We start from the raw sequence: 25,313 nt of genomic DNA, 5'->3' as shown, positions 1-25,313 counted from the left end.
AAATATGACAGTGATTTTGAATACAGAGGTATATTTCGTCAGTTGACTGGATACATTGAGCCTAACAGGACTTTATTTTTGATTGGAGCTTGGGAGGCAGCACTTGCAGTACATTATTGGATCACAGATCAAGAAACGTATTACGGTATTGGGCCAGGATATTAAGAAATACAGCTTAGGTGGATTTGTTGTTTTGACTAGGTTCTATTTGAAAGGGATTTTGAAACCACTATACAGAAAATTAAGAGGCAACAACACTGTTTTAAAAGATCCTGGAAGATAGCAAATTATAGGAGCATTGCATATTATTGCTTGGATACGAAGATTTTAATTTATTTGATTGGTGCTTATTCTGGCCATACACTACAAGCCCTGATGATGTCCGGGGTAGGGACGAAACGCGTTGGCTGTTAATTTGTGGATTTTGGTTTCATGTGATATAAACTGTTATAACTTCTGGAAGCTGACTGGATTGGATACATGCTTCAGAATAAAGAAAAATCAATGTTAATCTTCACTTGTTTTAATGAGCATTTATATAAATTGTTGATATTTCAAAGTGTATTAGGAACGTGATAGATTAGTGCACTTGATTGAATATATTCCCTTCAATTGCTGGCTTTCTCAATAGTTTATTGAGGTTAGGACGGTGTACCTTGGGAGGGTTGAGTGTGTACACAGATTTTTTAGGTATTGAGATTACTTGTATGGAATTCACCCCTTGGGTGCACATTAAGAGACCCTACACGGTCATATTTTTGTCATAGCAAATCCATATCTGCTAACATTGTAAACAATACTCTGACCCAAAAAAGTATGCCTCCTACAAACAGGTCTAACAGTGAGTCTACTTTTAAAACTTGATATACTCTTTTAGAAATTTAAAATGAATGAATTAATTCCAATATTGTTCCTAATTCTATTTTAAGTCTTTGCCTCCATTATTTTCAATGGGTGGGTATTTCAGAACCAGTGGTTGGCCATATGTGGTGGCTGACTTACTAACGTTCTCAGCTGGAGTACATTTATACTCTTTTTTGTCTGTAGTATCTTTACACTTGTAATTTAAATCCACCGTCTGTTACAGGGGTGGAGACATATACGTGTACACTTTGTAGTAAATCTACACTCTGAAATGCTACACAGTCAAATTTGCATGTGTAGATTTACTCACATGTTAATTTACCTTTATGAACAGGCCCACTATGCTTATTATGTATGTATTTTACCTCATACCCCATGGAGCTCAACATGTCATGTGTTAATTTATAGCAGCAGAACACCTGTTTTGGAGTCACAGTTGAGGAACTCAGTGCTGACTGCTCAAAGTTTTGGAAGAAGCTTTGACTGGTGTTTGTAAAGATGGGCACAAAAAAAGTGGCTGTGCATTTACAACCACTTCTATTGTGCAAATTGCACTGAGTCCTGTGTTTTTTACACAAGAAAGATCATGATGGTTCTCTCTGGTGGCACTTGTTTGACTAAGGGCAATAGTGGGCCTGATTCACAAAGGTAGTTTGGGGGGAAAATGTACTCTTACAGCTGAAAATACCTCATGCACGTTGTGAGCATCCACAAACTCGGAACCCACCTCTTCCCCCGCTGGAAAGGATCAGAAATGTACACATGAGTAAAGCTACAGGAAGGAAAGTGGAGGTGCTCATCCCTCGTAACTGGTGTATGGGGAGCATAGTAGAAACGTTTTTCTTACGGAGAAAAAAAAGGAAACACATTTTGATTTGCCATTTGCATAGTGGCTCCATTCCCCTGTACTTAGCTCTATGCTATGTAGATTCCTGCAGACAGGGAATAGAAGCCTGTGGAATATGTCAGATGAAATTCCGATGACTGTGCCTGGATACCGGCTGTTGGGGCAGCTTTCCGGAGGTACTACCGTCACTGTTTATGCATTAATCAGAATGTGAAAATCTCTGCCTGCACTATTGTAGTTATATAAAGTAGTTACAAAGCCCTTTTCTGCTATTTATTTCAGATTACACTGTAAATCTTTAACTCGCTAAAAAAAAAAAACTGACTCGCGACACACATAAATAATATTTTCCATTTTGAATTTTGTTCTTAATTGTATAGTGGTACTCAAGACCATGGGAAGTGACGTTAGGAAAGATGTCAAGTAGATAATGGTGGCATTGTGTAAACAGCACACACAATACATTGATGTTGCTTTCAAAAAGGGTGTCACTGCATCTATTCACAATTGTTCTGCTTCAGCGTTAAGATTGATGTAGGTTCCATCGGGTACTAGCATGATTAATCTATGTACATGATTATAAATAGATTAAATATAGTCTGACGAGGGAAATTTAGTAGAGGTAGGCAGGTTACAATAATGTGCCAAATGTAAGATATTTCTGTTGTCTTAGTGCTTCTGCCTCGCGTGAATATTGTAAGTTTCTTTGTGTCTTTGTCTGCCAGCTCACTTTCAGAAGTAATGTGAAAAGTCTATCATGAGATGTGAAAATGATAACTGAACCTAGAAGAAAGTAATGTGAACGTTTCAACCACTGGGATCACACATCCTTTGCAGCTACAAATATATCAGCGCTCAGCCTAACAATTATGTATTCTACACCGATGATTTTTTCTTGTATATAGAGTTCTACGGTCTGTTTTAGAGGACGCTCCGTCATTCTGTCACAGCTCATCAAATATGAACCTCGTGGGATGTGCAGTGGGGTTTGTAATATATTTGTATTCTCAGCACTTTGTCTCTATTTCTTATAGCACCAATCTGAGAAGTCAATATTAAATTGATGTAGGCTTGCACTAGAAACAGCCTCTAAAATTGACACTGGGATGTTGATAATGCAATCAAAATAGTACATGGTCCGTAGTTCTTTTTTGATTTCTTGATATGATTATATTTCTAGCAATGCCAATTAAGTTTAGTTTATTAAAAACGTTGATTTTAGTGCCATAATCCTGATGACAGTGAAAGTGATTGCTCAACCAAGTAAGATTTATTTTCCTGATTTCTTGATAGAAATTAAATGGAGAAACATACATCAAATTCAGCAATGCATAGAAAGTAAGACTGTATATCAAGCTTAAGTACAAACATGCGCCATCTAAACCTCTGCGCTATAAAAAAACAGAAAGTCCAGTCCTATGATAGACCTTCTTCTATATGTTGAAGCAAGTTCTAACAATGTGTATTACCCATGGTTGATACAGTATCAAAGTGGCACATTTGACTCTTGTTTGTGCGCTTTGGATTATGAAGTGCAATTTTTCATGTTCACAAAGGGCCATATGTATCAAGGTCCCGTTTTGGGATTCTGAATTAGCGATTTTTCGCGAATCGCACAATCAGAATCGCAAACCGGTATGTATGTAAGAAATCGCAAACAAAATTGCGATTTCCAAAAAAATGGCAAATTAGTGAATTTCACAAATCTGAGAATCGGAAACTCAGGTGCAGCTTGATGACATCACAACCAGGAAGTGTGACTACCCATGCTGCACTTGAGTTTCTGAATCACAGACAGAGAGGAGTGGTGGATAGGGAACTCTGCAGTGGAGAAAAGAATGCAGGACACAGGAGACATGCCCAGCCAGGACACGCCCCAACAGCAGCAGGGTGAAAGCCCGAGCAAGAGGAAGTAAAAGTTTTCAGAAGCTGAGCTGGAGGTGCTCATTCAAGAAATGGTTACAAGCCATGAGCACCTTTTTGGAAAGAAATCACTCAGGGTGCCTCAGACACGGAAGTGATACAAAAGGGGATGATGGACGGAGCATTTGAGCAAATCAAACACTCACCCCCAGTCAGCGCCAAGAAACCGGATGGTGAATGTAGCGCTTTACAAGTATTTTAAATTCAAATTCAAATTCATGGACGGAGCATTTGAGCAAGTCAAACACTCACCCCCAGTCAACTGATCTGGGTTTAATCCATCACCATTCTTTAGCTCACTCAGCCACCCCAGTTCAGTCATGGCCATATGCAAATCAGTCTGACCCTGTGCCTCATGGGAACAGTCCACCCCGAACTGCCAAGCCATGTCTTACCTGTACCAGAAACAAGCATCCTGGGACCGGTTTCGGATTCATAATCCTCATCAAGCAGGCTATCTTGAATCCAGTGGCCAAGTGAGCAAGGGACTCACGTCTGAGCACACCCTGCCAACTTAGGGCGAACAAAGCGATACAAAAGGGGATGATGGACGGAGCATTTGAGCAAATCAAACACTCACCCCCATTCAACTGATCTGGGTTTAATCCATCACCATTCTTTAGCTCACTCAGCCACCCCAGAGCCTGGGTTGCAATGAGGCCTACAATGGCATCAGTGAATGGTAGCCCATAGCCCGGGGGGCCTGTACATGAGGGTGCTACTGAGGATGATGTTGGGTTTGATCTGGATCTGGAAGTGGAGGTGTTCATTGTCACCGTTGGGTCATTGGACTACGTGGCCAGTTGGAGTGTGCTTTTGTAGACGATGGCAATGCCTCCACCTGGACAGTTGGGATGGTCCTTGCAGGTGATTTAGTAGCCGTCAAGACAGGCTATGGCGATGTCCGGTCCGGAGTAGAGGTTGGCCCAGGTTTCGGTGAAGAAGGCGTTGTCTGAAGAGATGGTATTGATCAGATCCCAGATGTCTGGGGCATCTTTGTGGAGGGACTGCACATTGAGGAGGATGTAGTTGAGCTGGTCGGGTGTGCTGTTGGTTTGCTGGACGGCAAAAGGCGCTGGTGTGCTGATGTGGCAGAAGGTGCATTTGCAGTTTTGACAGGCGCAGGGTGCAAGAGTTTTCTTCAGGGCCAAACAGACACAGATGGGCTTGCCTTTGGCCTCCCTTTGGTGTACCAGTGCAACACCTGCAGCGCATGCCCGCACAGCGTCCACCATTGAGTAGTGCTGCAGGGAGGCTGGACAGCTGTGAGCCAGGAAACACGGGAATGGACACTGGACTGGGCGGGGACGCGCTTGATCACATCGATCACAGCGGCAACAAGGGAGAGGATCTGGAGTAAGGAACTGCACAAAATCACAGGAAAAACAAGCCAGACACAGCAAAGATAAAAAATAAAAAAAAAGGTAGGAAAGCAACGGAGAAGAGCAGAAAGATGAACAGGAACAGCAAATGAGAGGGACAAGAGGGCAGTCAAGCTGCAGAGCAGAGAGCAGTGACGCTCTACCACTGGACCACTGGACCACCAGGGATGAGGCGCAGGCAGGAGCCTGTGGGTAGAGGACGGACTTGAACACCTGACCTCCATATCAGAGGAACCAGCAGCAGTAGATGGGGACAGCAGCAGCAACCAAATAGATTAGCACTGTGGGAAGAGGAAGTCCACTAAGGGTTAGTCCCCCATACCCTCAAAAGCAAACTAGCAGGGGGCAAGGAAAGGCAGCACCACCCGCTTGTCTTTTCCAATCTGACACTGGTGACCCGATTACGTATTCCCCAATTCCCCAACGAGTAACACCGGATCAATCTGCATACCCAAGGGCCGGGGCCGGGGCCAGAACCGGCCCCAGTCCTCCTGGTACTCACTGTCATCAATAGCCATTCTCAGTGAATTGAGTGAGTTAGTTGAGTCTCCAGCAGTCTTTTGCAGTGCAGTGCAGGGATTGCTCAGGGCAAGGTGTGCATCAACCACAGGCACTAGGCCTGAGCCCGACTCACCCCTGGCTCTCTTCTGCTCACTCACATCCCACCTTCTCCTCACCTGGACATTGACATCTGTGCTCAAAGCAATGCACTCTCTCCAAATCCGTAACTCAGCCAGCAGTAACCTCAGCCAGGTGGGTTTTCACAAGCGCCAAGTCCGCTGGGGAAACTCCTAATGCAGGTGTGGCTACAGGGCTCCCTTAGACATAAAGTTGCAGTGCTCCCACCACACAAGTTTGGTACAGCCTAGGGGCCTCACCCTCCACAGCTTCCAGCCAGCACAACATCCTATGGCCTGTGATGTAGAGAGGCGTGGCACACCATTGATAATCTCCTCCGTGCAACCTGCTGTGATAGTGGTGGATCATAGTATGCGATGCAGACCTTCCAACTTTGGCACGCAGGAGTGCCTCTACCGTTCACAGCTCCAAGGGGCACAAGGTGGCCTTCTCACACAGGTCCATGTGACCTGCCAGATGTCACCACCAGGTAAGGGCAATCACTGCGCCTCAATGTCTACCGCCATGGCCCAGCAACTCCACATCCCACTCCGGGTCCAAGACGCAGGCCCAGTGAGGTCTCCAGGCAACAGGGACTGTCCGTGCTTTCAAGATTTTGGATGCCATGGTGTTGAAAGGAGTGCGCAATGAAAACTGATGCATCACTGGCTAGGCACAGCGATGTGCCTCTTCTCATAGATGTACCCCTGAATTTCCTCTTCCAATTGGGCTCTGGCTGGTCATCTTGGCTGTTGGAAGTCTTGGAAGGGGAGTGTTGATCTGTGATGCACTTAGCCCTGGCTGCTTCATTCTGCATTCCATTGGTTTCATTTCCTATTTTTCATTGGAGGTCTACTTATAGGTCATTTTTGCCTCTAGAGGCAAAAAAAATCACGTTGGGCTGACTTACGTGTTTTTTTTGCAGCTAATGGGCCTTTCATCAGTTTTTGCCTGCTAATATCAGAATTTGTATTACCCTCACGCTAGTATTACCGGCAGTTTTCACCGCAGCTACTTGAAAATTTCGTCATGCAACAATGTATTGTAAATACGTCGCTAATAGGGCGATAGTTTTTGGTAATAAGCCGCCTTAAGAAAACTGCTGTTAACTAGTGTTATCCTTAGTTAGCAGCAGTTTTTCTACAAATGCTCCTGGATGTCTGGTCCCCTCTGTTTTAAGTGTATTCATGCTTATGCACTTTAAAAAAAAGGCAGAAGACGCATCCACCACTTTTTAACTGTACGGTGTAAATTAAGCCAATGGCTTACTCGTGCGTACCAGCACACACTACAGAACATTCAAACATGCGAGCAACCATACATAATGGCATTCATTTAAACTGTTTATGATTTGTCCGAATGTTGTATTTCAGAGTAGTTGATATCAATTATTATAAGAAAGGCAGCAAATGACCCTAATATCAGCAAATTAAAAAAAACTGCACTTCCTGAATGGGCATTAGGGTAAAATGTTTTTTTAGACTCAATCTGTAGCATCAATGGCGCTGACCTTTACTCTGCAATCACACAGAGATTCCACATATCCATCGTCGATTTGTGAAACTGGCAATATATGATGCATTAATGCAAGACATGTCAGTGCAATTCGAAGGCAAACCAGAAAATGACAGCAATGATGATGAAGGTTTGCGCATGTGCTGAAAACTGTACACAATGGAAGTTTTTCTTTTAATTCATTTTCACTTGGGGTCTATCTTACCAAATAAACAGGTGGTTCCTGCAGGAAAGTAAAGTAAAAGTAAAACAGTGACGAGAAATTCGTTTTTCTATTACCCTAATTGTCTTCCTCAGAATACTAGGTACATTCTTGCCATCTATGACTTTAATTTATACAAACAAACAAACAAAAAGGAAACTTTCTTAACAATGTTGGTGGAGCTTTGAACAGCACATACCACATTGTACTGCTCATATGTTGATATATTAGCGTAAACCAAATAGCCCTGTTTTTGAAAGTACATCACATTTCAATGTGTGTACAATAACTAAAATACAACTGTGATGTTTAATGTGGAAGACTAGTTTTAACTTGCAATGCTTATTTTTAAATGCATATTCAAATTGTTGACACATTGCTGTGATTTAGATCTTGTGCTTCGAGAAACCCCACATGAATCATGAAATAATGCCTGCAGGATCCTTCATTCTTCTTTATGTTTGCTCATGTTCCCAGGCGAAAACTGGGTTGATCGATATTCATCACTTTTTCATTACTAAATGACAAGCATGGCCTACTGTGTGTATGGGTGTACTCTCCAAACATATGAACACACAGAAACACTGCTGCCGGTACACTGTTACCATGCACCATAATACCAACCAAAACAGAACGCAGAAACAGGGATTTTCTGAGGAGTATGCTGACAGCTTTAGTTCTCTTTTTGATCATAGAATGAACGCGTGCACAAAGAGCGGGATATCCTTTGCTGTGTAGGAGGCATCAGCCTTGTCTTTCTTACGAGGCCCCAGAGGTACTACGAATGCATCCCAGTTGCCAAAGCAGGTCAGGATTTACAAGAAAAATATCTTCAGTTGTATTGAGGTGTCTGACAATGCACCTGAGGTGATATCTTACAGCAGACACAAGACCAAAAGTACAGGCTACACAAGCATCTGTTGAATATCAGACACTCACGAGTTTGCAGACTTTTTCTACGACTTATGTGTGGCAGAGTGATGTGACCAAGGGACGCTGCATGCTTTGTGGGGAGTTGACTCCATGCCAAAGAAAATTCGGTTTGCACATGCATCTAATGTGGAACTAGTGGGGAAGCTTCATGAGCGTCAGTTCACCAAAACGCCAGGGGGAGCGACAGTGACATCAGATGCCCTTTGACCTTCAATTTTAGTGACACACACACATGCTTATACATGCACAAACATCCACACTTACACATGCTGTTAGGAATTGGGTTAGTGGCAGACTCGGGTGTGAGCCCTGGTCAAGAGGCAACCACAATTCTATTCAGGTTAAGACACATACAAACCCCAAACTAACCAGTGCTCAGCCCCCTGGTAGCTTGGCACAATGCAGTCACCTGAACTTAGAAGCAATGCGTACATTTTTTGTCCAACACTTTAAACAGTAAAACTGTGAAAACACCACACAAAAAGGATCCCACACTAAGTTAGAAAAGTACAGCACACTTTGATAAATAAAACAAGAGCAAAACACAAAAAATCCAATCAATAGAGCGGGAGTTATGGATTTTTAAAGAATAAACTGCAATATAACACCTAAAGGCATTAAGTGCCAACACTGGCTATCTGGTCAGGTTGGACTGGGTCAAAGTAAAAAATTCACTGCCCATGATGGAGTGTGTAGTAATCTCCTATGAGCTTCTGGAGTGTGGAGTGTTGTGTTTGTTCATTCCACATTCCTATTGTTCCACTTGAGTGAGTTGCTGCCGACTGGCCAGAGGGACAGCCACGTTATTTCACTCTTGTTATAACTTAATAAATAACTTATTTTAAAGATGAATCATAGTTGTGTTTCAACTTACTACATTTGATGGCGACGATCTGGCCAAGTCGTATGGAGTGAAGTGGCTGATGGATTCCCGCGTGTGAGAATAGGCTGCCTTATAAAGTGGAAGATGTTCTTTGTGGCTTGAAGAGAACGAGGATTTAAAAAAGAATTTTCCTGGAAATAAGATTTTCGTTTTCGCCTTAACTTTGAGTAAAACAGTGAGGGAATTGATGTTCATTGCTGGTGACAGTTGAAAAGTTGGAAAGCGCGAGCAGACACTGGTGCGAGTAGAAACAATCTCTGACGTCAAGCAAGCAATCTTGAGCTGTAAACATTGTGCTCGATTGCCTAACGAAAGATTGTGAAGCTGCGCACAGCACGCATCCAAAACAAGCCCAAAGAACTATAGAAACAAACGCCGAAAGGACGTGGCGGCCATTTTGTTTTATTAAAAAAAGTCAAATGAAACTGATCCGCGAGTGACGAGCGTCGGAACGATTTAAACCGGAGATTTGTTGATGAATGTTTAGAAGCCATCATTTACAATATAAACGGAGGTATTTATGAAGAATACATATTGATATCATCTTTTAAAGGAAACATAAAACTGTTACTATTGCCATTTGTTTTTACCAAATAGAAAGATGTACTCGTTTTGAAGAACAAAGAAAGTTTACTTATTAAATATTTACAAAGACAATTCACAACCATTTTTGTTTATTTACTATGGCAAACCAAGGCACAATAGTAACACCTCCTGTGTTTTTAGCCTCTCCGGGACCACTTTCTGTAGAATGGGAAGATTGGTTACCTATGTTTGAGAACTATATAGATGCCATGGATGGATCTAAGTTCAGTGCTGCAAGGAAAAAGGCACTACTATTAAATAATCTAGGCAAAGAAGGGCAACGCATTTTCAAGTATCTACTTTTAGCAACCCTACCCAATGGTAATGCTATTGAGGATGTATATGAGGAGACAAAGAAACGCTTGGAAACAAGGTTTGCGTAGGAAATCAACATAGTAATGAATAGGTACCAGTGTTATACTCATAGACAGAGTGAAGATCAGTGCATAGATGACTTTGTTTCAAAATTGAGAGAATTATCTCTGAAGTGCAAGTTTGGCGCATGACAGATGAATTGGTTCGTGACCAATTAATTGTGCAGTGTAAATGTAAAAAAACACAGGAGAGACTTTGGGCAGCAAAGAACCCAAGTTTGAAAGACGCCATTGAGATAGCGAAAGTCTTGGAACATTCGCAATACTGCATGCGAGAAATGAATAAAAAGGGAGAAACCAGTTCTACAGTTGTTTCTAATATATCCAATGAGGAAACAGACATTGCTGCAATTTCTAAAGGCACAAAGTATCCACGAAGAGGCAGACAACAATTTAGATTGTGTTTTAAGTGTGGCAGTACATATCACAATTCTGATAGTCGAAAGTGTCCTGGTCTTGACAAAAAATGTTTGAAATGTGGTAGAAGGGGTCACTTTTCGAACATGTGTAGGAAATCATTTAAACTGAGAGTTGCTGTGATAGATGGTGCTGATACTTCCTTGTCCCAAGGAGCTAATGTATGTGACAATGACAATGTAACTTTTTCACATGTTGATAGAATTTTATGTGTGGATGATTTTAATGACCAAAGTGGTAGGAGGAACAGGCCAAAGGCTGATTTCAAAATTAATGGGGTAGATGTTCAATTAAAGGTTGATTGTGGTACATTTATGAATAATTGTGGCCTAACACCGTGTTGGAACCCAAAGATATCAACCCAGGGGCTTATCAAAGAGAGAGTATTGATCTAATTGGATACATGAGATCAAGCATTGAGTTTAAAGGGAGACTGACTGATGGCAAGGTGTACATAGCAACAGATGGTCCTCCTATCCTAGGATGGATGCATCAGTTTGATTTATCTATTAATATAAATCCTAGAGCACCAACACAAGTGTTAGTGGTTGATAATCCCTCAATAGAAGAAATTCTACAAGAAGCTAAAGAGGTTTTCAAGAAAGATCTAGGTTGTTTTAAGGGTTATGTACATAAAATAATCCTAAAACCCAACTCAATTCCAGTACAACATAGAGTACGGAGAACACCTTTGGTAGCTAGGGAGGCCATCAAAGGAATGCTTCAGGACATGCTTGATTCTGGGGTGATTGAAGCTGCAGAAAGTTCGCCATGGGTCAGTCCAGTAGTCATCACGGAGAAATCGGATGGCAAGTTTCGGTTCTGTATTGACCTTAGGTCTCTTAACCAGAATGTTGTAGTGGATACCTTTCCATTACCCAATATTAATGAATTAGTACCGGCACTGAGTGGGGGTAAGTTTTTCTCAAAGCTTGAACTAAAAAATGTGTATCATCAAATAAGATTACATGAAGATTCTAAACCTTTGACATCATTCATCACCACAGAGGGCATTTTTCAGTGTGTTAGGATGCCCTTCGGGTTATGCTCAGCTGCTAGCATCTTTCAGAGAATGATGAATGTCTTATTCAAGGGGATGAAGAATATTATTTTCTTCCAGGATGATATCCTAGTATTTGGGGACACAATTGAATAACATAATCACACTCTTAGTGAGGCATTATTCAAAATTAGAGAGTCTGGTTTAACATTAAGACAGGAAAAATGCAAGTTCCTAGTAGATAAAGTGGACTATTTGGGTTACGAAATTTCAGAATTAGGTGTGATCCCAAAAAAGATGTTTTGAATGCTATTCGCTCAGCTCCAGTACTCCCTGTTAAAGATAAATTGCGTTGATTTTTAAGTTTAATTGAATATTATTCAAAGTTTATTAGGGACTTTTCGACAAAAACGGTGGAATTAAGGTCTCTCTTGAAAAAAGGAGCTAGTTTCACGTGGAGTGAAACACAACAACTATGCTTTGATAACATCAAAAAAGATATTTGCAGTGCAGACATTCTTAAGCCTTTGAACACTAAGTTAGGGTCTGTGCTCACTGTTGATGCAAGTGCCACTGGACTGGGGGCTGTGTTAGCTCAGGTTCATAAGAGGAAAGAAAGGACTGTGGCATTTGCATCTAGAACACTAACAGCATGTGAGAAGAATTATTCTGTGATAGAACGCGAAACCTTAGCTGCTGCCTGGGCGTGTGAATACTTTAGAATTTACTTATGGGGGTCTAAGTTCACATTAAAGACTGATCACAAACCTCTTATTAGAGTGTTATTACCAGGAGGTGATGCAAAGTGCTCAGCTAGATTAACAAGATTGGCTTCTCGTCTGCAAGAATTCTGTTATGACATAGAATACATTCAAGGTTGGAGGAAAATACAGGCAGACTGCTTATCTAGGTTGTCACTTGACTGGGATATGGTAGATAAGGAGGCAGTTTTAGAAAAAGTTAATGAAGGTGCTGTTGCTTTTATGCAAGATGTATTGTATGCATGCGAACCACAGGCTTTGACTAAAGAAGAGTGGGTTGATGCTATGTTGAAGGATAGTTCTATGATAGAACTTAAAAAATTGATTCAACAGGGTTGTAGGAGAGAGAGTACTGTTTCCACCTTGGATAGACCTTTTGTAAAAAATAGTGGATGAACTCTCTATCTGTGAAGATATTTTAATTATGAGAGGAGATTTATTTATTCCTCCGATCTCACTAAGACCCAAGTTGTTAATGATAGCTCATGAGGGGCACTTGGGACAATCTAGAACCAAGAAAAGATTGAGGACGAATTGGTGGTGGCCGGGAATGGATTTCGATGTGGATGATTGGGTTTCAAAATGTGATGTGTGCAAAGAGAGTGACAAACGTTTGAAGGTTGGTGTTCAAGCGTCTCAAAGTCATATTTCAGATCCAGGGTCACCATGGCATACAGTATGTATGGATTTCATAGGTCCTATGAATGGTCTTAAAGAGAGTTTGCGGTTTGGTATTGTCATGGTGGATGTTCATTCTAAGTGGTTAATAGTGAAATTTACTAAAAATATTACCACGCAAACTACTATTAATGTGTTGAGAAATATTTGGCGTGAGGAGGGCATACCTTCTGTGCTGTTAACTGACAATGGTACTCAGTTGACATCTGAAGAAATGAGAGTGTTTTTATCCACTTGTGGAATCAGACATTGTAGAACTTCTTTGTACAACCCACAGGGAAACGGAATTGTTGAGAGAGCAAACCGTCTGATCAAAGGTGTTATTCAAATGGCGATTTCTAGTGGCAAAGAAGCTGACGTATTGTTTTCAGAGATGATATGGGCACATCGCTCTTGTGTATACAATGTTACCAATAAAACACCGTTTGAGATCATGCGTGGGAGGGCACCCAACACTAAGTTAATTCCCACTTGGTTAAAAGAGCTTTTAACAAAAGATATGAATAAGGACAAGTCAACTTCAAATTTTTCCCAAGGTAAAGAGATTTGCAGCAAAAAATTAGATAAGAGAATTTGCTCTGGTGTTTGGTGAAGATCCGGTCTCGCAGATCGGGTAATTCATTTAAGAAATATTTAGGTCCATTCAGGGTGAAATCCATGTTACCTTATGGTGTTGTTCTGGAAAATGGTGACAGGTGGAATTTTAGAAGGGTAGTATTATATAAAAAAAAATGTGTGTAGAGATGCTCTAATCAAACATAGTTGTGAGGATGTTATGAATAACACGTTTCTGAACATGTCTGACAATGATTTAATTGGTAATTATCAAGGAAACCCTATTTCTTACAGTGCTGTACAGGGAGGAGGTAATGCTCCTGCTCCTATCTCTACACCTTCAGCTTCCTGGGGTGTACTTCAATCTACACATGAGGAAAGAATATTTAGAAGTCAGTGTCCTCCTAGTTATTTAAAAGATTATATCTGCAAGTAATCTTGTTTAGCTCATATGTACTCCATGTCATAATTCTCTATGCTTTCATCTTGTATTGTTTTACTTATTCTTTGTTTTCATTATGTAAGTTATATTTTTATCCATATGGATCCTTTTGAAATTTTTCTCAGAAATTGTTAAATTAACTTTAACATTTTTATGTGTTTAAGGAATGAGGATATGTAGTAATCTCCTATGAGCTTCTGGAGTGTGGAGTGTTGTGCTTGTTCATCCCACATTCCTATCGTTCCACTTGAGTGAGTTGCTGCCGACTGGCCAGAGGGACAGCCACGTTATTTCACTCTTGTTATAACTTAATAAATAACTTATCTTAAAGATTAATCTAAGTTGTGTTTCAACTTACTACAGAGTGCAGATTGGATACAGCCCAAGATTAGTCCAGCTTATGTTTACTGTTTTAAGTTAGTCCTGTTTGCATTGGAAAGGGTTGTAATGAGCAAGAAGAGTGTTGTGGGCAACAGTAGGCTTAGTGAAAAGAGCAAGCCACGCATTGCAGACAGGCAGGGTGGAGCTTTACACTGGTGGTCCCACGCCGGCTGTTGATGCTGCTGTGAGAAGAGACAGGCTAGTGGCAGGTCATGCTGATTTTCGGTGCAAGCAGTGTGAACACTCCTGTTTGCAGTCACAAAGAGCCCAAAAGCTTGGTTTCAAGAGCTCAACAGCCACATCAAGGGTCCAGGACCTGAAAGGCACCACTTGGGGTTCAGGAACTTGCGTAAGACGGGTTCAGGAGCTTTTGGGGACACTTTTATGTCCATAAAACTCAGATCAGGAAGCCAACAGACAAGACCTTTGAGTCACTCTTGGGTCCTGCATTCAAGATGAAGTTGCAGGTCCAGTTCTATTTCCCCAGGCAAGAAGGCAGCAGACAGCAGGTCAGTGCTGCAACAAAGTAGTTCCTTCAGAGGAGCAGTCCAGCAGAGTGACAGTCTTTTCGCAACACAGCAGTTCTTCTTCCTAGCAGAGTGTCCATATTTCCACAGGTGTACTGAAGCGTTTTGTGTCTGAGGAACGTCGTTTATACACATTTGTGCCTTTGAAGTGGGGAGAAGCTTCTATAGGCATGTTTTTGAATTTCACAGATGCCCTGCCTTGGCTCCGGACTAACTATAGGGTGTATGCAGCCCTTGGTGTGGAAACAGGACACATCCTATTCAGGTGTAAGGGAGGATGGGCCCAGCCCCTCCGTCCCATCATGCTAGTTATGGCCAACTAGTCACACCTAAGCTCCCATTGTGTGTGGATGTCTAGGAGGAATACAGAACTGCCACATACACCCAGTTATGCGACCACACAGACTGGCTGAAGGCACCAAATGGTTAATGCAAGAAGATGCAACTTTCTGAAAGTGACATTTTCAGACCTTATTCACCATACGTTAAGATTTCAAATTTGGATTCCAGAGACAGCAAACATGAAATAATTATCTTTTACCATTTGGAAATCATACTTATAAAATGTAATACAACAATTCCAATGTTATCCAATGGGAGAGATAGGCCTGCAGTAGTGAAAAATGAATTTAAGAGTTTGTTCACAACTAGACATGTAAAACCTAAATCAGTGGTGGGGGTACACTATGTAATTATAGGCCCTGGGCATCTGTAGTAATACTTTTCTAGGGATTTATAAAGAGATTAAATATTCCATTTGGGAATAAATCAATGTGACCATGTTTTAAGCAGAGGGCACACACACTTTAGCACTGGCTAGCAGTGGTGAAGAGCACAGAGTCCTAAGGCCAACAAAAACAAATTTAGTAAAAATAGTAGAAAGGTTTGGGATTGCCCCTGTAGATTGGGCCAGGCCCAGCACACACACTTTCTCATGTAAACACACATTCACCCACATGCACGTATACAACATACATTTAATTTTATTTTTACTTACCTCATCTGGAAAGGTAATATACGTCATATACTAGCAAACTGTACTCCATTTCTTATTCAATAATGGTGAAAAATGAGCATTATTTACTATTAATGCGAGAGAAAACAAAGCGAGTGGAGCCCCAATGAAAATCCATAAGGACAAGCCACCACTGTGTTCCTGGAAATTATTTTGCCACCTCTAACGCCAGGGGTTCCAAAGGCAGCATTAGGGGTTGCAAGCGGTAAGCCATGAGTCACAGTTGTGTACCCTGGTGACACCTAAATGACGTCCATGGGAAGCTTGTGTGCACCCCTTGAAGAGACCTTTGTGAGAAATATAATTTTGGTAAGAAAGAGGTAAAGCAGGGGATGCTCTCATGAGACTATAACCAGTGACCAAGAGACACTGTCTCCCCAGCTACAAAAAATAGGTTTGCAATATCTTATGCAGATTTGTAAGATGGGTAAGTAATCGCCTTTGCAAGAAGTTAGGGCCTGATTTAGAGTTCGGCAGGAAGGTTGCTCCATCACAAATGTGACAGATTTCCCGTCCACCGTATTCCAAATACCATTGGATATAATGTACTTGTAATATGGCAGATGGGATATAAGTCACATTTGTGACAGAGTAACCCATCTGATGTACTCTAAATCAGGCCTTAAGTCCATTTGAATGCCTGACACTGAGCTGCAGTTCCACAAATTTGTAAACAGCTGAGATCACAACTACTCTCTTGTTATGGAATAGAAGATAATGCACATTTTGTTTCTATATTCATAGGTGTTCAATCCTTTGATGTTATCTCGAAAGGTTTTCATTTGATCTGTTTTTATCAAAGACTTGTGTGAGGTCAAGTAAAATCTATTCCCCAAAATCATCCGTTAGCAATCCCATCAGAAAATATATTCATTCATTCATTCATTCATTCATTATATTAACAATAATAAGAAATGAAAAGCATGATTTGAGTTGGGCATTTTGTTATATCAAATGCTTAATTGTACTTTGGTATTTATTCAATGAAAAACTGCATCCATGTCAACATCTACCTGGTCATTCAAGTAGCCCGAGATCATTTTCTCTATTGTTATCGTTATTGGTATTTGTTGTTTCTGCATCTCGGACACCAGTACACTTGATTTAACTCCTGGAATCAACAAACCCATTGGGTAGGTTGGAAGTGATGCTGTTGGCATTGTGATTAGTAGCAGATGTGTCTTAGAATGGCAATTGTATTATCACTGGAAGGATCTGTAGCTGTCACTGTGACATGTTTTTGTACTCAGAGCCACTACCATGCTCTCGAGAGTTTGAAGACAGTACTTCACTTCTTCTATGCCTTTCGCTTTGTAATCATTTATGTTCCACTAACTTTACTGAAGATCTAGTTCCTATAAATTGTGACATCCAGTTCTGTAAAAGGAATGAAAGTAGCTAACTATTTTGTAGACCATGGATTCAGTAAAGTGTCACAGATATACTCTCCACAGGACATCTAGCCTGATAATAGACAGATGAGGAATTAAGATATTAACTAGACCAGCTGTATCTAAGTTTAAATTGATATACTATTTTCTACCTTAATTAAATTGGCCTGCAGAAAGTGCCACAGTGGAATGACTTGGCTCATGGTAAATCATCCTTGCAGGCTTCCCTTGTAAACATCTTAAAAGGAACTAGCATTTAAATCAGGAACTATTACCCATGTTTGTCAACCTCCATCATCATGGCTTTGGCACTTGCATCCCCTATCCTTCTAAACACATGACCATTGATAGACCTGTATTAATGAGACCGATGTTACAGCATGTGAAAGGTGCAATTCCAGCAGGTTGGGACCTCCCGTATGAGTAAATTCAGGGGACCCGTTGCACCATGTAGAAGTTACAGTTCCATCAGGGTGAAAGCTACTGTATGAGGGCTTTTATGGAGATTCTAGTAGAAAACAAAATGATCCTCAACTGCTTCAAGACTTTAAAGCAATGGTTGAAATGTGTGAACATTAAAAGACAGGTTAACTATATGTTGTGACTACTTCTTATTACCCTGCCCAATTAGGTTGATGAAATAAGCTAAACAAAGCACTTCTCCGCCGGCCATGGATTTCACAATATTACTGCCATTTTCCATGGCAATGAATCCAATACTGAGAGCTCTGAGTTAAAGTTATTTGTAGACTTTAGTATCAAACCTTTAGAGGATCTTAGCAGCTACACAGGCTTTCACCATAGAGAACAGTTGCCTGCCAATAAATGACTTGAAAAACGTCATAAATGGTAGTGCCAGCTTCTGGCATTTGCTCAACTGCCTTAAAAGAGTGAAATAGTGATGAATATATAGTCTTTAATTTGACAGCTGGCCTATTTGTCTTTAGCGAGATGGATGGACTATTTAGGGCTCACTTTCATTACATCTGCACCAATTCCTTCACTTGATGGTGCAGCTAGGGTGCAGCAAAAGTTGAAATGAGTTCTGGCTTAGAATCTTACCTTTTGGAAAAAGTGCCTTAACAAATTTCAAACACCTCTCTCCTTCATTAACGAAAAAGACAAAAGATCAAGCTTTAACATTTTGGCAAGTTTGCCATTACATAAACAGATCAGATTATGGCTTAAGTAATTGAGGACTTCTTGCTGAAACTGGCCTTGATAATGGGTTGCTGATAATGTTTTTTGTAATGATTGCACCTCAAGTGAGCGTTGTGATGGCAGGTTTCTTAGACACTTTGGTGTGACCATGGCTTGATGCAACATAATTTCTTGCTGGCTTCCCACAATGCACTGTTCTGTGACAAATTGTGGAGTCTATAATGTGGTCCTCATTCAGAGCTCAGTAAGGGTGGTTGATGCTGGGCCTTGTGTTCTTGAGACTTAGAAGAAGGTGCTTATAGAACAGGAGGAGGTTAAAAAGAAGTGATCTGTAATTCCTCTGAGACAGTCTCGAATCTGTTTCATCTTCCTCATTGCCAAGTAGGATTTATGAAACCTTCCTTTTACATTGTCCTCCATAGTAGGAGTCAGGGTCCTCTTCACGTCATCTGAATGGGGGCTAGGAGAAGATGAGGAATCTTTCTTTTCCTTTGTGGGTATTTTAAAGAAGTGTTAGATGACGATGCAGAGCAGTCACAATATCTTGTTGTGCTAAACCTCAGAAAAGACCATTTTTAAAGAGTCTTATTTCTGTTGAATTTGCTGGGAAGATGCTGTTTGCTGGGACAATTTCATTTTAGTCTCACTTGTCTTAGACATGATTACATTTACTACTGCATTAGGAGATATCTGCTTTGGTTTGGTGATGACGGTGGTACTGTTTTTGATCCAGGATTTTCCCTTGCCAGTAGCATGTGTAGCTTTAATGCAGTTTTGTAAACTTTGATGGGAAAGGGTGAGTACTTGATGTTAGTGGTGGCCATACCTATCTTCTCCTCACTGGCTCCATACTTGACAGGAGCCTCTTTCTTAGGTGTAATCTCCTTCACTTCTTCTTGGTCTGAAGAAACAGCAATAGCACTTAGTAGAGTAGTCTCTGGATACCATTGTCAGCTAATTCACTGCCATCTCTCAGTCTCAGTCAGGTCCCCTTGCAGAATATAAACAAATAAATAGGGAGAAAGTTAGACCTAGCCATTTTTATCAATGCAACGATAAGTCATCAATATAACATTAAAAGGTGTATTTGATTAGTTGTGTTAGACAGGGAAGTAGTGAGACCAAATTCAGCGAAAAGAGCCTTAATTAATACATAGCTGCCTGCCAGGGCCCTTGAGATCCTATAGGAGCAGGGGGGTGCTGGCAAACAAAATAAAAAATACTAATGGAGTATCATATCCATGTGGCGGAACATGTGAAATTAGTCTAAAAGAAATGGTACATAAAAAAGAAGGTGTCACTACAGGGCCTATTAGACCATAAGGAAGGTAGGGAAGGCTGGCAAATTCAATTAAATTAATTATAAATGCCATGGTCAGGACCCACAAACTTCTACAATGAGCACACCATGATAATGGGAAATATATAAAAAACAAGGAAAACAGCACAAAAATTAGCATAAATACATGTAGGCTCCTCAATGGCCAAACAACACAATGCTCCAATCAAAAGGCTTTGCAAAAGTGGCATAAAATCATTAATGATCAATGATCACAAATACGCACAAACACACACAGTCAGACACACACACACACACACCGATTTCACAAAATAGTGGATGAGAGAATGACTTGTCAAGGCAGAAAGTATGGAGAAAAAGACAAGAAGGCTACAATGAGACACTCAGTGTTTCCACAAAATGATGGAAAAACACATGGAAGGGGAAGAGGAGGTATGTAGGAAAAATATAAAATGGTTACCTATGAAACATATCCTAGTTTCACAACACAGTGTTGGGACACATAACAAGAAAGGAGGAGACTCAGAGGACTAAGATAACTAGCTGCCTGCCCTGGAGCTCATCACCCCACCAATAGGTAAAACACATGCGGCATTGCAGGAAAAGGATTGCTCAAATAGATATCCAAAATCTTCCTGGTTCCAGCAAGGAGCCTAAACACCACCAATAAAGCAAAAACGAAAATTTAAAAAACTAAATTAGAAACAAAATAATTACAGCACAGAAACATGGAAAATTACACAAACATACTTAAAGTAAACATTAGATATGTCCCAAACACAAACACCCTTAGGCAATAATTACCTCAGCCAAAGACTTTCAAAAGTTGCAGAAATACTCATTAATCAACCACACTCTCTCTATTTCTCTCTTATTCTCTCCCTCTCTCTCTATGTTGATGCTGCTTTTCAGCCACTAGGTGGACTCACAGAAGCCATGTGAAGTCCAGCCTTTACACGAAAATATGACAGAACACTTTCAATTAGCATACATTCCCAGCTCTATATTATATCTCAGTCCAGGCTTCTGCACCACCTTCCTGATGGATCATGGTTCTTGTAGTTCCCTCTGTTGCCAAACTCTAACTAGATCACATCTTAGTGGTGGATCTTTGTTCCGTATGTTGGTTCCAAGATTCTTTGGTTATCCAGACCCTTTCATAAATGCATCCTGAATTTTTCTCTCTATTGCCTTCAGTTCACATTCATTCTAGGCTTTTCTGTTTCTTGTGCCTTTTGGTTTTCCTGTTCTTTCTAAAGTCCAGTTCTTCCTTACCTTCATTGGTGGCTACTTGGTTACTAGAACACGATTTATTCGTTTCACCTAGGTATCTCCCTGAACCTGTGCTCCTCCCCTAAACTTTCAACTATTTCAGCCCTGTGAACTCAGTATGCCTTGACTCACAATAGTACTTCTTCTTGAGGCACCTTGTGGTCTGGAATTTTCTTGTTGCTCTACTCAAGGCATGCAATTGGATTCCATTTCACTTATTACTTAACCATATTTCCTCCTCCTGTTTTTGGCTACTTAGCTGTATCTGTGACTTCTTTTCCTGCCTCTCTATCCCTTTGGGTGCCATTGTTGCTAGTTTTGCCTGAACAATTCCTGACCTAACCTAATGGTTGTATTTGCGCCTCCCCCTCCACGCCCAGGGATCAAAGAGCATATGCCCCCCCCTTGGTATTTCACTTTTCCCCCAGGGAACGGGGTTCCCAGGTCCTGATAAGGCTTGGGGGTGGAGGGCACCCACCCCCTTGGAATTCGGCTCTGGGGATGTGGTCTTGCCTATTTGTTTGAATTCACTCAGAATCCCATTAAAATAATCAATGTTAACCCTCTATAATTCAATATCACTTACAAAAGTGTCATCCCATTGGATGTAGATGATCTTTTATTAATTGCTTTAGGGTGATATTTTTGTAAACTATATTTAGGGAACAATATTTATGTCAGATGATATTCTGACAATGGTGTTCACGTACCATATCCTCTATTAAAGCTATTCAACACTCCGCTATGAGGTTAGTTGCTGGTTTCAACATATTTGACCTTGATTACCACGGGCAAAAAGATTAATTTCAAGCTTGTCTGCCTCTCTTTCAGTCACAACAACGTTATCTGCACTTCTCCCTAAACATTTCTGCTGGGGCCAAAAAACCCTGCAACAAACAAACTATTCCATTTGAACCAAATGATTCAATTTACACTGAGCTGCTTTCTTGTTGTTGGAATATAAAATAATATAAATATGATTGTCCCACTATGAACCATATAACCGTCAAATGTATCCATGAATTGAGAATAAAAACATATTTGTATGATAGCCTAATGATAGGTTATAGAATATCATTCTGTCCTATTAATGTAGTTAGGACAACTTAGTATAATATCCCTTCGTCTATCTCTTCGAGTGTTGATACTTCATGGTATAACACAGAACACGGAAAACGGGTTAAACCGTAAGTCTGCCTCTCTTTCGTATGGAACATGGCTCAGGGAAACTCAAGGTCAGACTTGCTCTTCTCGTAGGATGCATACATTATAGCAGGGTCTGTTTTTGTACTCTACCGGTCCAAGATAGACAAGAAGGGCACCTCACTGACCTACTCTTGGAATAGCTTTTTAACTTAGCTACTGACGAATGTGTAAAGAACCTTAAATGGGTGTTTCGGTAGACCAATGGATAGCTTGTGTATTTCCTTTCTTGGTGTTAACCAGAATATGTAAAACGTATATATACTCTGTGTAATGTGTATTTAGTTAGTCTCCTCTGCGCACCTCCATGGGTTGTGTAAACAGAGGCTCCCCTGTCAGGGCTTATATTTTGATTCAATAAAACGATTTGACCTTCTCCATTGCCGACTGACTGATTATTCCTTAATTGTGAATACGTATATATATATATATATATATATATATATATATATATATATATATATATATATATATATATATATATATATATATATTCGTGGACTATTGGTAAGTATAGTCCGACCTTAAGAAATTGGAATCTTTCAGTTGGCGACTCCGCCGGGACTCCGCGTTAAGGTCGTCCCCTCCTGTAATCAGGAGCAGAAGGGACAGGGAGGAGTTCTGGCCGAGTGGGTGAACAAGAAGTTTTATTTAAAGACCCCGTTAGCAGAAAGTCCGCCCTCTAACCCAGTATCCCTCCCAGTGGCTGAAGACCCTATGCCGGAGTCCTACGGGCTTAACCCGAGGGAAATACAGACTGTGTCGGTCTGTCTAGGAATCGGCAGTGGAGAAGTCCGATCGACCTGAGTGCACCAGGTGAGTGAATCTTCTGAAAGGAATCAGACACTTGAAGGAAGTGTCTATTTGGAAACGGTGGCCGGGGAAGCCGGACCACGAGGGAATCAGGAAAAAGGGTCTGACGTGGCGGTGCAGGGGCTGCACGGGCAGATGCCTTTAGGATTTGTATTTGCGTTGTGAAATTGCACTTGGTGCCTTGCGAAGCACGGGGTGTTCGCTCGGCCAAACTCACTTAGGGACGCCCATGGAGCAGCTGGGTAAGCCAGGATTTTGGAATTCTTGGGCTCCGAAACACCAGCCCAACCAGAGTGCGACTAGGGGATATCCAAAAAAAAAAAAAATGAGTTTGTGGTTTTCCTACCAAGGGGCTTTATTGTGAATACTTGGAATTCTTTGGAAATTGATTCCCCAAACAGGAGTCGACGGGCTCTGTTCGTAATGAAAGACAAGTCATTGGAACTGGAATTTGTATGAGAGCTCATTTTTGAAACCCTGCGGCCTATTGTGGCATCTTGCATGAAAACGATCGTAAGAGTATAAGAAAGTGAATGGTGAAGTGGGCGCGCCCGTATGAAAGAAGCAAGTTGATAAAATTGTGACATTTGTAACGTTATTAATAACATGACTTCTTTTAGTAAATTATGTTTTGGGTGCTGCTGTGGGAGAGGTACTCGGCTGGAAGAAAGACAGCCTGCCCCTCCCGAAAAAAGTCCCTGTTTCGATATGTATGTTAAACATGGTATTACTTCAATTTTATTTAACGCATTATGGAACAAATATACGAAGGATAATACTGAATTGCAATGGCCCCTTACAGGGTCGTTTGATGAAAATAAAATAACGTATTTGCAAAATAAAATGTTTATGAAGAAAAGCCGCCAGTCTATGTTTGTTTCCTTGAACCTATGGTTAAAGGAGGCTAAACGACGGCGAATAAGGGAAGAGAAATTAGGAAGAATTAAAGCTGGACAAACTATAACTCAAAAGGCAATAACTTACGATAGGGGGAAATTAATGGAAAATATGGCTCAAATGGATAGGCAGTACCGTTTAGAAACAGACAAAAGTTATGTAACCCGACCCGATACGGGTGATGAGTTAGACAGGTTATTAGAAGCCCGTCTACCTCCTCCTTATGCCCCACAGAGGTTATATCCGGCAGTGCCGGTGGCCCAGCAAGGTCCTGTGCCTGCACCCGCGCCTGCACCTCGGCCGGCGCCCCATTACCCCCAGTGTTTCCCATATGAAATACTGTAGGTGCAACGGCTACGGCCCCACTAGATGGGTCTGTACGGGATGCGTTGCTTCCCCCTTCTTCGCTCCGACCCTCTACCTCCCCCTTGGTTACCTTACAACCAGATTCGGTTGTACCGTCCATGTCAAGTCCAATATTCATCTCTCCTCCGGCTCGCAGTGTTATAGATCCTCGAGCTTTGGCTGCCATAGACACGACCCCTAAACGTTTAAAATCGGACCTGAGTGATCCACAAATTTATACTAGGTCTGCAATGGGAATGGAAGAACGACAAACTATAGTAAATCAAGCATCCCAATGGATGCAGAATACTATTTATACGTTAGAGGATATTTGGAGCACTATGAAGGATTATCAGCCAGTTGCTCAACAATTAGCTTTAGAAAATATTGCGATTCGCTTGATTTCGCTGTGGGAACAGTGTTTTGAGGAAGGATATTCGCCACAAATAATAAAAGATATTAGGGATCGAGCTTATAAATTCCATCTACAAGCCGATGAGGTGTATCAAAATGTAGCAACTCTCTTGCAGTATTGTGAGCAAATGCATCGGAGATGTGCTGATTGGGGAACGCAGAATCCTATGAAAGAGGTACACCCCCTTCTTATCCCAGAATTACCTGAACTTAGGGATGCCGGGGGCAATGTAACTAGAGCTAGGGAGGACGCTAAGCTTCAGGAACAATGGGTTTATATCCCTTGGAAACGAAGCGAGGTCCTTGCAATAAAAGCTCAGCTCCCTGACCCGCGCAAATATCCCACTGCTTATTACAAAGAACTGAGTGAGGCTGCCAACTCTGCGATCATGACGATAGCAGATGTTGAGCTGTTCTTTGGCCTTTTGATTCTGGTCGATATCTGGAGACAGATACATGATACGGATCATATTGTTGAGTTAGGAGCAGCATGGGATCAATTAAAGGATTGGGAAAAAGAACGGACACCTGGAGAGAAACCCCGAGATGAAGTATTGGCAGAACCAGGTAGAATAATTACATACATGCAGACACTCCTACCTCTCAGAAAGATAG

At 41.2% G+C, this 25,313-nt stretch overlaps 1 protein-coding gene across 1 annotated transcript in view; it reads right to left on the bottom strand.

Moving 5' to 3' along the window:
* Positions 1-24,471, bottom strand: part of LOC147747420 (uncharacterized) — a 42,391-nt gene extending 17,920 nt beyond the window's left edge. The window contains exons 1-2 of the mRNA XM_086925593.1: positions 24,399-24,471; positions 19,281-19,355 (exon numbers count right to left, since the gene is read on the bottom strand). Of these exons, the coding sequence (XP_086781719.1) occupies positions 19,281-19,355; positions 24,399-24,471 (148 nt within the window). The remainder of the gene's footprint in view (positions 1-19,280; positions 19,356-24,398) is intronic.
* Positions 24,472-25,313: the final 842 nt, after the last annotated feature.

Source organism: Lissotriton vulgaris, chromosome 1_1 (assembly GCF_964263255.1).
Source record: "Lissotriton vulgaris chromosome 1_1, aLisVul1.2, whole genome shotgun sequence".
Lineage (NCBI taxonomy): Eukaryota > Metazoa > Chordata > Amphibia > Caudata > Salamandridae > Lissotriton > Lissotriton vulgaris.
The sequence above is the reverse complement of the archived record's forward strand: the minus strand, read 5'-3'. Positions and strand labels throughout refer to the sequence as shown.